Source organism: Crinia signifera, chromosome 5, assembly GCF_055691185.1.
Source record: "Crinia signifera chromosome 5, ASM5569118v1, whole genome shotgun sequence".
Lineage (NCBI taxonomy): Eukaryota > Metazoa > Chordata > Amphibia > Anura > Myobatrachidae > Crinia > Crinia signifera.
Genome location: NC_139221.1, coordinates 123,218,536 through 123,234,025, shown reverse-complemented (window position 1 = coordinate 123,234,025; position 15,490 = coordinate 123,218,536). Strand labels below are relative to the sequence as shown.

Below are 15,490 nucleotides of genomic sequence, written 5' to 3'. Positions count from 1 at the left end.
CTGTGTAGGCTGAACACTGCATCAATCCCCTGTCCAGAGCCAATTATGTTAAGAAGCCATGTTCTTGTCATGGGGTTTATTGGGAAAAATGACATGTGAGTAACTGTTCTAAATATGAACCTGGAAATAAGAGAGAATTATGTCCACATTGCAATTCTTTCTTACAGAAGTTTTCTATTTACTTACTGTGGCAGGGATAATTAATTTAATCTTTTATATGGCGCCACAAGGGCTCTGCAGTGCCTAACAAACTACATAAACAGATGAGCAAAACAAGAAGACAGCTACTTACAGCACAATGAATCCTACCAAACAAATAAGCTGCAGGGTGGCAGAAATCAAAGGTGAGGTGCAGTAGTAGGGAGTATATTATAGTATAAGTAAGAGAAGGAAAAACATCCGTCATGAGATCTTGCATTATAAAAGAGAGGGGTAGACACTGAGCACCGGACAGATAGTTAGTATAATAGCTTTGAAAAAGAAGTAGGTCTTGAGTGCGTGATTGAAGTTTTGTAGAGGTGGAGAGTCTGATGGGGAGAGAATTCTAGATGTACAGGGCAGCACGGAGTGAGAGGAAGTAATCCTACATGACTAGGTGTTCTTCAGTAGACTTCAGTAGACTTAAATCTATCTCCTCCTACTTCCACATTTAATACCAATGAAAGATTTAGAAGATTTTTTCAATTCAAGTCCATTGCATTACCTGAAATAGTACAAAGGTAAGCCATACACTTGTTGAGGTTAAAAAATAGGTTTAGGTTAGTGGAAAAATAATGTGACATTTGAAAAACACAAAACAAAATGTTTGAATTGCTCTGCTTTTTTGAAGAACTTACAGCAATTCTGAACAATGAATACAAGATTTGCCTGGGCCATGAAGCATGACTAGCGGACTACTGAAGTCTGAAAGAAAGCATTTATGGAGCATTGAATCCAAAGTTTAAGGGGGATATTCAATCCTCCCGCAACCATTCCCGACAGGTGAGATTGTTGGGAAGCTCTATTCAATGCTGTCTTCGCCGACAGCATTGAACAGGGGATCTCGGCAGAACAAGCCCTACTTCACAAGCAGTCGGGCTTGTTCTGCCAAGAATGGCCGGAATTGACGAGCTCCCGGCCGCAGCTCGATGATTCCTGACCGCAGCTAGCAAATTCTCGGTCGAGCAGACCGAGAACAGGACAGGGTCACGGCTGACAGGCCAGCCCGATAGCCGTGACCCAACATTGAATACCCCCCTTAATCTTTTAGTTTATAACACAGGGTTTCTGGGCGCTGTGGAATAGGCAAAAGGAATTACTAAATGATGGCTCGTAGCCTAACATTTTTTAACCACATGTTTTCTTATTAAAGTCTACTTCTTGATGAATAAACTGCGTTAGCAACGACACCAAATGTCAAACATGGAGTAAGTGTGATGGTGTTGGGCTTTTTCGCAAGATCCAGAGTCAGCGACTTGCACAAAGTGACTGACACATTGACCCCAATGGTCTAGTACAGCATTTTGCAGTGCCATACCCTATACCTCGTTTGTCAAAGGTTCATTAAGACAATGATCCAACACAAACCTCTTAGGCTAGTTCTGAACTACCTTTTTAAAAAAGAACAAGATTAAACTTCAAATCATGAAATGGCCAGCACAATTTCTCAGGCTTATGCCCTTTGACATGATTTGAGATTAACTGGATGGAAAGGTGAAAGCAAAACAACCTACAAGCACAACACCTTGTAGCAACTTATACAACAGTGTTGGGAAGAAACTATTTCCATTGTAGAAAGAATGCAACAAGTGTGGTCAGATTTGCAAAAATGTGGATACTTTGACCAGCCAAACATTAACCCTTTGAGTACCAATGTTGCTGAGAGCTCCTCAAATTATTCACTAAAAATGCCTGCATCCCCCACAGCGACTGCTCTTTTAGTATAAATAAATACAAAGACAGGTTGTGTATCCCTTATCCAAATAACCGTTCTCCAAATTATTCCGAAGAACTATATAATAAAAGGATTGCTTTGTATTCAATTTTAGTACCTGAAATAGTACACAAACTTTGTTTCATGTTTTGAAACCTTGTTTTATGCACAAATAAGATATATTTGTGTGTATTCCATGTGTTTGTACAACATAAATGCAAGATATCTCAAGATACATAATTGAAATATAAAATTATTCTGAAATACGGAAGAATCCAAAATTCTCCTGGTCCCAAGCATTTTGGATAAGGGATAGTCAACCTGTACAGCCAGGTCAATTAATTGAAGTTTAGTTGATTATTGCACCCCAAAAAAGTACAGTCGCTGTGAGCGGGGCTGACATTTTGAGGATCTCTCAGAGCAACATTGGCACTCAGAGTTAAATTGAGATAAACATAATATTTCTATGATCTTATTTTATCTCCAATTATTTATTTGTTCCTTGATTAATTTTACAGTACACGGAGGCCATATACTAAAAACATGTCAATAAAAGTTGGAGAAAGAGCGTTTCCAAAACTTTTTGACCAGTAATGTATATTTCAAACTTTTGAAGTCAACAAATATAATTGCTCATATTAAGAAGCCCCCATACACTTGACCGATTTGGCCTCTTTTCACCTGATTCCGGCGGATTGGGATAAGAAATTGTGTGAAAAGTGGACAAATCAGACGTGGTCCTGTGCACATCTGATTGGAGTCAGAGGTCAGACCTGCGGCCCGTCCGACCTACCTTTCTCCCGGCAGCAGAGAATGGGAAAGCATATGATATATTGTATGCAGAAGGACTGTATACCAAATATCATGTAAGTCCCTACGAGGGGCATCGTATGCAACTTGTCCCCACGGAGAAGATGCAAAGTGTAAGGGGGCCATTAGAGCTACTTGTCTGTCTTCAGTTTGTCAGTCCTTCACTGGCTAGCAAACTAACAATAGCAGCCCATTGCTGATAGTTAACATTAGGGTTCATCTTCTGCAGTTAGAAAGGATGAGCACAGAGCACTAACCAAAAGCTTCACAGTCTCACTGATTTTACTTCAGATTGCATACATGTATAAAGTGTTATGCTAGGGCGACATGCAGGAAGGTCGACATGGGGTTTTTCACTTCTTCTTTTTTTTGAGCTGACAGGCGGTATTTCATGCTTTACCATCCACTAGGGCATGGTGGAAGAATTAAATAGTGTGCCAAGCGTAGCGGTGCTATGTCTCGGTGTCGACTGTGTTGGAATTTAGGACAAAAAAGGTGAAAAACCCCATGTCGGCCTTTTGACTGTCGACCTTCCCCATATTGACGTAATGCTTGTCTCAACCTTCAGTCATGTCGACCTTAATGCTTGTCGACCTAGTGGCTGTCTACACAATGATCCATACCTACCACAGGTATGACACAGTGTATATGACCATGCTCTCTTATGCTATTTGTAGCTGCAGACCCAGTAGACTATCCGGGGGAAGATGAACCAGTGCATTTTATGGGGCTGATGTATCATGCAGTGAACAGAGTGGGGGAAATGGATCAATAAAGTAGCTGCTAGCTAGCATTTATCAAGTACAGTCTCCAAAATGATAGGTAAAAGCTGATTGGTTGCTATGGACAACTTCTCCACTGGCCCTCTTATTCACATATGTCACTGCATTATACCCATACTGTAGCTTTATGTCATGTATGAAAACGTAATTGGTTTTGTTAAAGATATTTCTTCAATGCATCAGTTCCATCAGTGCCAGTTTGTGTAAGAATATGTTTCTATATTTTTTGATAGCAAAAAAAATTTTTCTTGTGAATTTATTTGATGTTGCTATGGGGATATATTGTATATACTACTAAATCTTATGCATTAGTTGTATTTCATTTTTCTTCTTTTACAGGGGACACTGACATCTGCTTTACATTGGGGAATAGAGTGTTAGCTAGGAGTTGGGCACTCTAATTGTTAGTCTTTGAAAAAGTGCAAGAGGAGTCATATTCCTGATTATTGGTCTCCTCTGGGCGGCTGTATTCATTGAAATGTATTTTACAATTTGGTAGTCAGACATGGTGCCGCTGTCTGCCTGTGCCATGGGACACCCCTGATGGGTCAGGTTGCCACCGCCTGTGGTGTTTCCGTGACCCCGCCACCGGTGCAACTGCCTGCGATTAGGGTCCGTGGCGATAGCCACACGCTCAGGGGTCCGCAGTGTGGTGCACTGACTGGCAGGGAGACCTTGATTTTCAAAGTTTGCACCGCAGCTCTCAGCGTACATGGCTTCAGGACCCGCAAGTCACATACCAGCACTTCTTCCACACTGCTCTCAAGTCACTGTAAGTGCTCTTACATTGCGAGTGGAAGTGTTTTCTATTTGTGTGTCGGTGGGGAGGTTAATATGGTGATTGGGGGCTCCTCTCCTTTATATTAACCCTATTTTTGCGGTGAGTGTGGTGTGTGACTGCAACTACAACTATGACAGGCAAGGGGACTTCATCAAAAGCATCCCAAAAGCAGTTATGTTTCAAACAATGCAGAGAAGTTTACCCCCCACCTAAAAGGGGTTAATCTTTGTGAACCCTGTTATGAGCCTGCTGGTATGGCTACCTAACAGTTACAGACACCTGTCCCTCCTGAAGGGGACAGCATGTTCTCTGTCATGTAGGCCTTAGCTGCACAATTAGCCCAGTCCCGCAGGGACAGGGAGTTGTTTCATAATCACCTCACATCCCTTACTACTGTAGAGCCATCTTAGGCCAGGGTCCTGGTTAACTCTGTGGACTCTTTAGTTAAAACTTTTAATCCTCCAACTCAGGCTTCTCTCTTGCCCAGGAAAAGGACTACCCCTCTTCTCGTGCATTTGGATGGCTCATCAGAGAAGGGATCAGGTCCTGAGGATGGGGAGTTCGTTCAGGAACCCAACCTGAATCAGGTCCATGTAGAGGACCTGGAGGGTGAATCTCAGGCTATAAGAGGCCCTGATAAAAGCAGTACGTCTTACGCTACACATGCTAGATGGGGGAAATTTACTAAGATGTGTATTCTATTCCACATGTGATGTTGCTATGGGCAAGCAATCAGAATCTACTTATTTAGCACCCTCTAGAAGATAGACTGGATCTGATTGGTGGCCCATAGCAACATCACATGTGTAGTAGAATACACATCTTAGTAAATTCCCTGTGCCTTACTTACTGTGTCTGAAGATCTGGAGATACCTTTGTTAAAGGCCTGGAAATCTCCAGACAAAAAGTTACAACTGTCTAAACAGGTTAAGCCAGTGATTCCCAAACTTTTTAAAATCACGGCTCCCTAGAAATTGATTTGTATGTCATACATGGGTTCATTTATGGGTGGGGACAAGATTAGCTTCTGTTTGTCCACATATTTTATTATTGGTAGCCCACCAGCAATGTTTTTGCCTTTTTATAATGACCATAATTAATTTCAATTGCCTCTAGACCGCTTATCCAAGGCACCCCTGCAAGTGTCCCAAGGCACCCCAGGGAGCCTAGGCACACAGTTTGGGAACCACTGGGTTAAGCTATACAATCCTTTTCCACAGGAGTCCCGCATTGAATGGAATACACCGCCCCCTGTGGACATCTCCGTGTCTGGCTTGTCCAAAAGTTTACCTTGCCGGTTCCATCGTCCTAAAGGATTCTTCCGATCGTAGGTTGGAGATCTCTCTGAAAAATATTTATACGACTGCCGGGGTTCTGTTACGTCCCGCTTTGGTAGCTTCTTTGGTTAACAAAGCGACGGAGAAGTGGGATGAACAGATGACTACGGCCTTGGAGGAGGACCGGCCTCATTCTGAAATGCTAGCCTTGTTGGAACACAGGGAGTCGTCAGTCTATTTAGGTGAGGCCTCCCAGGATGTACCTGAATTGGCCGCCGGCAGCAGGCGAAAGTGGAAATTTAAAGGGCAGTGGAATCCATTCCTTACTCGGGGGATGCCCTCTTTGGCCCAGAGCTGGAGGTACTTGTGTATTATCACGGCGCCCACTACGGCATTTGTGTAGTGGGCTATTTACGGTAGTGAAATTGCATCGCATGCCATTATTGTATGTCATGCGATGCGATTCGATTTTCCTGCTCTGTGTCAGTGAATCCATTAAAAAGATAGGGTGCGATAAAAAAAATTTGCATCGCATGCCATTATTGTATGGCATGCGATGCAATGAGATATCGGTTCTGATTGAACCTATAATAATGCCATTTAATGTCCTATACCATTAAATGACATATCATGACACGTCAGTGTGGAGTTGATTTTATATAGTGTGGCGAGCCACCGAGCCCGAAGTGTGGCGAGCGGACACGTAATACATGTAACATAATATGCGGGGCTCACCACGCTTCCGGCACGGTGGCTCACTGCGCTCGCCACACTATATAAAATCAACTCCACGCCTACGTGGATAGTGGGGTTATGAAAAGGTCAAAATTGCATGCCATACCATAATGGCATGCGATGCTATTTTACTACGTTTGCGTACGTAGTAAAATCGGGCGCTGTGATAATACATAGCTGGATAAGCTCATTGCTCAAGCAACAGGCAGAAAGTCAATTTTTACCCTCGGCTCCACCTACCCCAAAGCAAGTTTTTTTTCTGGCCCAACCTTTCGGCGCTCCCCTAAATTTAGGGTTATGTCCAGACGTGCTCCCTCTTCCTCCCTGTCTTCCACAGCTGCTTTCCGTCTCCCAGAGCTCAGGGCCACAGACAAGCCTTTGGCATGATGGGCTTCCAACCCCCCCTTGTCATTGTCTCTGGAATATTGTCATCTGCAGTCTGAAATTTGCCTGCCTACCACCAAAGCGGTTCTTTACAAAGGCTCTTCCAGTCAAACCGGATGAACAAGTCGTCTTTCTAGCAGCTGTAGACACACTGTTACAAGCAATTGTATTTATACCAGTTCCAGGAGGTCAGCACGGAATAGATGTCTATTCCAGCCTTTTTGGATGCCTCGGTCTCACATCTGTCAAAAAGACAGTCCTGCCCAGTTCCTGGGGTGACCGCCTTGAAGGATCTGGCCGATAGAAAGATTGGGGGCATGTTAAAATCTATTTACACTGCTGCAGGTACGTACCAGAAACCGATAATTGCAGGCTGCTGGGTGACTCGCGCCATTCACTCATGGGCGGGTCAAATTCAGGAAGTCCTGGCCGGTGTAAAGACCCTGGTTGATATGAGAGCCCTGTTTAAACACATTAATGATTCTAAGCGTGTCCTTTGTGATACCTTTAAGGAGGTCGGCGTCATTAACCTCCACCATGACGGTCTAAGCAGACAGATCCTTATTGCTGCATACATGGATGTATGATGCCGAATCCAAAAAGATCATAGAGACAGTTACCTTTATGGGGTTTCTGAAGCCACGGCTGTAAAATCCATCTTCTTCCCCTCAGCAACTCCCCCTTGCAGTTCTTTTGTGGGGGCAGGTTCGGAGTAAGCCCAGTGGTGCCTCCAATGCTGCCAGGGACGGTACGGGAAAACAGCGTAGAGCCACCTTGGCCAGCTCCCAGAGTACTGGCTCTGCATCCTCCAAATCTTCAGCCTGACGCCATACCTCAGTTCCTGGGGGAAATAGGGGTGGGGCGCGGTTGCTTTTCTTCAGTCATGTCTGGCGTCTTTCCTGCCAGGATTCCTGGTAACGTTGACCAAAAAACGCACCCTAATACGTTTGCAAGTTGTATACTTTATAAAGGGAAAACATCTGGATGTGAAGTGTGAGCAAAAATCGCCAGGTCAAAATGTGAGAAGTTTGCTGCAAAAAGTGTTATTTTTACCGCAGTTAGCTCCTTATTACATGTGTGATTTTAGGGAGATGTGCAAATTTTTTACAAACCCCCCCCCTATAACATTTGGCCCTTGGTCTCTTCTTCCCTCAGGCATATTTTTTTTTTAAGACTGAGGTCTGTGGGGAAGTAGAGATGAGGAGCCTACCTCACTTCAACAAAAATTTGAAAAGCCCGAATCCTAGCTAATACTCTCTATTCCCAAAGTAAAACAGATGTCAGTGTCCCCTGTGAACTCGGAGAAAGGGAATTATCGGTAAGTACCAAATTCCTGTTATTGTCTATTAAGTGTCCTTTACGTGATACCTCTGCTTCCTTTTGTAAGGCCTGCACCTTTGTTGAAGAATGTCCAGTTATCCGATTCTAAGGCCCGAGAAATTTACTTGGACGTTATACACTATATGAGAAGAATGTACCAGGATGCCCGGCTGGTGCATGCAGATCTCAGTGAATTTAACATGCTGTAAGTTAGTTAATATGCTAGTAATTGACATGTGATGTGTAGTGGAGAAATTAATGACGAGGTTAAAGGGGGGTATTCAATACCAGGTCCCTACTGTCGGTAAGTCCTGGCAGGTGTGGTATAGGGGTCCGACAGTCGGGATCCCGACAGTCATTAGCCCAACGTCAGGATCCCGACTGGCCGGACCCAGACAGCATGGTGAGCGCAACTAAGCCCCTTGCGGGGCTGTGCGCGCCACGCTGCGGGCACGGTGGCTGTCAATGCTCGCCACCTACTCTATTCTCCCTCTATGGGGGTCATGGACCCCCACGAGGGAGAATAGCCAGTGGCCGTCGGGCACCTAGCTGTCTGTGTTTTGACAGTCGGGATCCCGATGTCGGGTAAATGACTATGGGATCCCGACTGTCGGGACCCCATCCGGCACCCATCCTGGCAGTCGGGACCCTGGCCTGTTTTCGATCAGCATGCAAGTTTATCGGCAGGTGGGATTCAATGCCCACCTGCCGATCAGCAAAAAGGTGGCGTGTCTGCGAAAACGGCAGTGGTTGTCGAGATCCATCTGTGATCTTGACAATTCACGGCAATTTTAGGAAAACTGGGCCCGATTGCTTTTAAGTCTGGTCCGTTCTGTCGTGTTGCCTCTTCAATGCTGTCGGGACCACCGGCCTTTATTTTGCCTAAGGGAATCAGCGTCAGGGATTGAAGACGCCTTAGGCAAAATGCGGGCGGGCGGTCCCAACAGCATTGAGGACGCAGCTCGACAGAATGGACCAGACTTTAAAAGCTATCGGGCTCGTTTTTCCTAAAACGGACGTGAAATGTCTGTGTGCTGATATTGCAAGAATTCTGAATGTTACATTATAGACAGAAAGTAAAAACTATAGGGCGGAGTCAGTTTTCTCACAGTAAATGCATCAAAGCGAAGTGTACGCAGCATTGACCAACTATTGGTGGATTTAAATACATATCGTCTGCTCACCACATACGGCTGAATGCTTGGTACACACCATGACAATAAAGCAGCCGATTATGGAAAGCATACCACTCCATGTTTTGGTCTTGACATGACAGCTTGGTGCGCATTAGAATTTGCCCACCCAGCTGTGATGTTAGTTCCTGCAGCCAGCATACGGGGGTTGGCTGGTTGCCTGTACACTCAGCCAGACATGCCAATATATCTGCAAGATGTAGATAGCTCTGTCTGAGTACATGCTAAGGTTCACATTTATTACTGCGCATTCAATGCTGACACAACTGCAACTTGCATTCAACAGGTTTACGGTCATATTGGGACAAAAAGCCAAACGAATGCATATGGGAAAATTTGTACATCAATAGTGTTCTCAGTATAGCTTGTATTTCTGAAATGAACCATTGTTGCTAATACAGCACATGGTGGTAAATATCGCAGCTAGCTGGAAGTAGTACCATTTGTATTTTCTCTGGCTCTCTCTTATGGTTTCACTAAATGTAATTATTTTTTATTCCTCAGATTTAACAATGGACAGGTATATATAATTGATGTATCTCAGTCAGTGGAACATGATCACCCGCATGCTTTGGAATTCCTACGGAAGGACTGTGGCAATGTAAATGGTGAGTTTTAGTTAATATTTCTCTATTTGCAGTATGAGACCAAACACTATAAGTTAGATACCTGCCTACAGGAGGCATTGTTTTCCCTTTATAGCGTTCTACTCCTTGCTACTGATTTATTCCAGTGCTCTTCACAAGATATGGGAACAGAACCTTGTGTCTTATTATTTTTCTGCATACTGAGCACAATGTATGCTCCCAGCAGGTGTCTCCCTTACCTATACTTCTGTCACCACTAAAACTATGTAGCTAATAAATGTTGGTGCTTTGCAAAGTCTCTAATCATGATAGTGTTACAGAGGGAGGGCTGAACAATAGAAGCATATCCCCAAAGGTGCAAGATGATCTGAGAAACTTTGTGGATACACAGGTTTGGACACGGTGGAATGTACAATAAACAGAACGCAGTCTGAATGAGAACTTAGGTATAGTACAAGCAAGCAAATAAGTGTCCAATGCAGGCAGTTTTGTTATAAAACAGCAGCACACCTCCAGTATCCGGTGTCACCTGCAAATGCGCTTCTGTTTTGCACTCAGCCAAGCACTGGTCCCGTTTTGGTCAAGAGGTACAAAAACCTTATGAGCCATGGCCCACATGGCAGCAACGTCTTTCTTGGTGATGGTGGACACAAATCGGCTGCAGTGCTCTTAGTCTTCCAGGGACGATTCTTCAAAATTCTGCAAACCAAGGATACAGTGGGTTGTGATGGTGCTTCCTTCCTAAAAGCACATCTTATTCGGTCAAAACTTTCCTCCTGATGCAGACCACTCTCATAGCCCTAGATGATCATTGCTTGCCATTGGCCTCTGGGAAGATCCATAACGAGGATGCGATGGACGTAATCCTGCTGACTGCTTTAGTGTGCAGTGCTTCTTATATACGGTTCTGCTTTAACATTTCATAAAAGTTTAGTCAGAGATTAGGGTTCACCACCAGTCAGATTGTCTACTCTACCTATGCACTGCACATCCGGAAATTTACTGCAAACCCCTCATATATAAATAATACTGAATGTGGCACAATTCCCATTGCTGGAGACATATAGTTGTTTGACATACGTAATGTTGGATTCAGTACTGAATCCCGGCGGTCGGGATCCCGGCGTTCAGAATCCCGGCATCCCGACAGCCAAAATCCCGACAAGGGGGGGACGTGGATCGCCCCCCCTCCCCCTTGCGGGCTCGCCACGCAGCGGGCCCGGTGCCTCGCTATGCTCGGCACACTAATTTATTCTCCCTCCAGGGGTGTCGTGGACACCCACGGAGGGAGAATGTGTCTGGATTTCGGCGGTCGGGATTCTGAATGCCGGGATCCTGACCGCCGGGATTTTAACTGCATCCCGTAATGTTGACAAGGAGGAGATCGGCACTAATATACCCACACAGTTCTAGAACACCTGTCAAGTCAGCAGTATAACTATAAAGCGGCATGTTTACAATTATACTGGTGACCCAATTAAAATGCAACATTTTTAACTGTGTTGATATACTCACTCCAGTCTACTGCATGTCCGCATTATGGATGTGCAAACAATTCCAGAGATAAGGCACTGTCTTGATTGATGTATATACAAGGTTAGATAATGATAATACAAGTTTGGACTATTTTGTGCTAAAATATAGCAATCGTACATGGATAAAATGAAATCTGCACGTCACTTTTTATTTTAATTCTACGATGTTGGATGTCTTTGCAGCATGCAAAGAGGACAACCATCCTAGTGTCTGCATTATCTAGGAGACATCTGTAAATTATACAGCTGCCTATAACAAGATGATCTGCACATAGGTAGAATTCTTGGGTGCACAATAAAGCCCCGTACACACGGGGTGATTTCAGCCCTGTGCTGAGCGATGTATTTCAGCACACATACGATGCGCCAGCGATGTGTGCTGAGCAGTCTGTACTGACTAGAAAACACTGGCGATCTGACTAGATTTTGACTGCATGTAGTCAAGATCTAGTCCGACGATGGTGACACGCAGGATCGCCATCGCTATGGGCTGTACACATGGGGCGATGTGTGCTTAATTTATAAGCGATCTAGACAGGTCACTTAAAAGTAGGAATAAAATCGCCCCGTGTGTATGAGTCTTAAGGGGCAGATGTACTTATTGTGCCGCTATAGCTTTTCCTGCCTCACCACTTACTGAGAACACAGTAAGCAGTAACTCTGAAATGTATTAACATTTCTGCCGACGGAGTGTGGGAGAAAATACTTGTCTGTGGTCCACAGAATTTTTTTTTATAGCATCTTCGGCAAGTTCATATGACAAAATATGGGTATGGGTAATAGGGTCGACATGCATCCAGTCAACCACTGGAAGTTGAAGGGGCTTAGGTGGACACTTGAAATAGGTCAAGAGGGTCGGAAGGTCGACACAAGCATTAGGTTGACAGTCAAAAGGTCAAGATAAGTTTCACGTTTAGCCATGTCGACCTATTTCATGTCTCAGCCTAATCCCTGACTATTTTCAGGTGTCGGTTTCTCATTCTTTATTTTCTGTTCATTCTCAAAAAAACATAATGAATTAAACCTTCTTTTGTTGTATGACAGATTTCTTTGTGAAGTATGGAGTCGCAGTAATGACTGTGCGTGAGCTGTTCGAATTCATTACAGATCCATCCATTACTCCTGATAACATGGATGCTTATCTACAGAAGGTAAGCTAACCATTCATGTTTAATGTACAGGAAAAATAATTGTTTGAAAAATCCAAATGTATATTTTAAAGACTCCCAGGAAAATAAGGTAATATCTTCAAATATATATTGAAAAAGTTAGTGGTCACCAGTCCTTAACAATAATTTTATAATTTAATGACAAAATGGAACTATTTAGGACAGCGTTAAGTATTCAGAACTCCAGCTACTGTAGAACATCCCAGCATTCCCTGCTACATTTTTTAACATGCCCCAAAACAAAACTGGCAGGGCATACTGTGGGATGTTTTGTTATATAATAGCTGGAGTTTCACACGTTGCCTAGCCCTGAGTTGGATTATGGTTGCTCAGGTGACTTTAAAAAAATGTCCCCAACATCCTGTATTTGGAACAGGAATGTAGGTGGTCTGGATCCTTACATAGCAAGCATTTGATTTGTGTAGAGAAACCGTACCAGTGCACATGGCTCACTTCCCAAAGTGAGGAAATAGATCATACTTTATCACCCTACCTACTACCAGCACCCACACTGGCAAGGCGGCCAGATGCATTGCTTCTATCCATAGAGATCTGTGTCCTTTACAAAGTCTTTAAGACTATGGTCTAGACTAGTGATCTGTTTTTTATAGACATGTATATGGAGCATTTTAAGCATCTAAATAATTATTGTAAGACCCCCCAACCAGGAAAAGGTCCCTCTGCCAAGCACTGACTAGACCTGTCAATACCAAATATAATGTCCAGATTTATCGGGTAGACCGATGCCATGAGAATGCAATGGCAGTGTTCAGCCTCCACACCACATGAGCGGGTGTTGTCAAATGAACAGCTTTGGTTCTTCGGCAATTCAATTTAAACTTATAAAGTGATCCAAATTTCTAGATTAGAGATTGGTGCAGTCTTAAATGAATCCAATGGCTAGAAGGTCATTGGCAAAAAAAGCTAATTAATACTGTATCACGAATACCCGATCCACAAGCATGGCTGTGAGTATAACATCTGGTGTAATCAGTACAGATGTGTTCTTTAATGATGTGGACGGCAACACGTTCCTGATGGCATCTAGTTGTCATCCCCCGGCTCTGAAGAGGGGTTTACCTCTCTCTCAGATGATGTGGGTTTGCAGAATCATGAGTGACAGATCATGTGATGCATCCCGCTTGGATAGACTCATTGAGACATTTACCACTAGAGGATATGACAGATCCGTCTTGTTAGAACAGAAAAAACACATCTTGAACATACCTAGATCACAATTATTTTTGCCTAAAAAGAGGGATTCCACCAGTGTCTTACCTTGGTCCAGTACCTTTTCTGTTGTAAGTCCAGTCATCCGTCACGCAACGAATGCACTGTGGCCGATCATTAAAACTGATTGAGATTTGCCGGGTCTGAACACTCTCAGACCATTAGCTGCATTCAAACGGGGCCCCAATATCAGAGACCGTCTGGTAAAGACAGAGATCACTGGAATGGGTGTCCCTAGAACCCCTAATACTACTTTTAAACCCCCTGGTTGCTACAGTTGTTTCTCATGTGAAACTTGTAAGCATATGGTAGTGTTCATTCTGGCACCCGCTATATTTGAAAACCCATGCAGTTCCTGTTTCCTGCCTGGGGTGTCACTGTCTGCTGTGGTGTTTCTAGCACAGGTCTGGTTTGCATATCAGTGCTGATATACAGACCACACTGTACTAGAAGCACTACAGCAGACCGCGACACCCCAAGTAGGGAAGAGTAACTGCCTGGGTTTTCAGATATGGCGGGTGCTAGAATGAACACTAGTGTGCAAAAAGTTTAAACATCCCCACCGTGATACATTCTTTGATATAAGATTTGTGCTCACGTGTAAGACATCACATGTTATTTATGTAATAACTTGCCCATGCGGGCTTTATTACATTGGGCAAAAGATACGCTCTTTTCACGACCGGATGGTGCTCCACAGGTCGGCTGTCAACCTCTTATTAATGGGGAGGGAGATTAATCAGCCTGTGGCGCGCCATTTCAAACAGATGGGCCACCCGATTAATTCTCTTTTGTATTACATGATAGCTCATGTCAGTGAGTCTATGCGGGGAGGCAGCAGAGCAAAAAAGTATCCAAATGGATATTTAGGCTTGATACGATTTACCCCAGAGGTCTTAATTAGAAGATAAACTGGAACAGTGTGACATAATGTATTTCAGTTTATCTTATGCTTGGCAACCATGCTGTGTGATGTAAGCCTGGGGTGTCCGTGGCTTTAGCAGACGCTGTTTGGAGTAGTGGAGCCAGACCATGTTGTTCAGCCAGTTATGTTTATGATTATATGTTATCTGGCCGCTGGTCCACAGGTCTTTTCTATGTGTCCGCTGTCCCCCTGCCAGTGATCGGGCCGTGCTTCTGCAGGTTGGGCCGCAAGCATCCAGTTGCTATGCAACGGAGCTTGTAATTCCGCCCAGAAGTAGGTGCGGATAATGGGACCCATACATCAGCAATCACAATTAATGGTTTTCCAGATCCAGTGATTTTTTTGGCCAGATAAATGGTTTCTACAATCTACTTGACTTGCCCACACATTATAGATTTATTTCAGTGATCGGCAGATTTTTCCCATCTAAAGATTGCATCTTCATATCTGGAAAGTGCCCATACATCACCTCAATCGATTGTGATTTCAGATGTTACTTCTTTTCATAATTTAAATAGAAGAAGACAAAACGGGAATGCACACACATATAAAAAACAACCGCAGATAATACCAGATTATTAATCATGTTTAAAAATCTGATCCAGCAATCGATTGGCCCAAGGGGGAGCCCACACATTAAAGATTAATTGTGACAATCATCTCCAGATCTACGGATTGTCACAATTAATTGCTGATGTATGGGGCCCATAACTTCCGGTTGTGGGGACACAGCATGTGGAGGACTGGGTGCTATCAGCTGCCAGTATGTGAGTATAAATTTTTGTTTGTGTAATGTATTCGGTGCTGTAGGTTGTGGGCTGAAGAAGGGGCTCATACCCCGAAACCGTCC

At 43.9% G+C, this 15,490-nt stretch overlaps 1 protein-coding gene across 1 annotated transcript in view; it reads left to right on the top strand.

Annotated features, from left to right (window-relative positions):
* Positions 1–15,490, top strand: part of RIOK1 (RIO kinase 1) — a 58,205-nt gene that overhangs the window by 24,182 nt on the left and 18,533 nt on the right. Inside the window, exons 9-12 of the mRNA XM_083187971.1 lie at positions 9–95; positions 8,069–8,206; positions 9,699–9,802; positions 12,361–12,467. Coding sequence (XP_083044097.1) covers positions 9–95; positions 8,069–8,206; positions 9,699–9,802; positions 12,361–12,467 — 436 coding nt within the window. The remainder of the gene's footprint in view (positions 1–8; positions 96–8,068; positions 8,207–9,698; positions 9,803–12,360; positions 12,468–15,490) is intronic.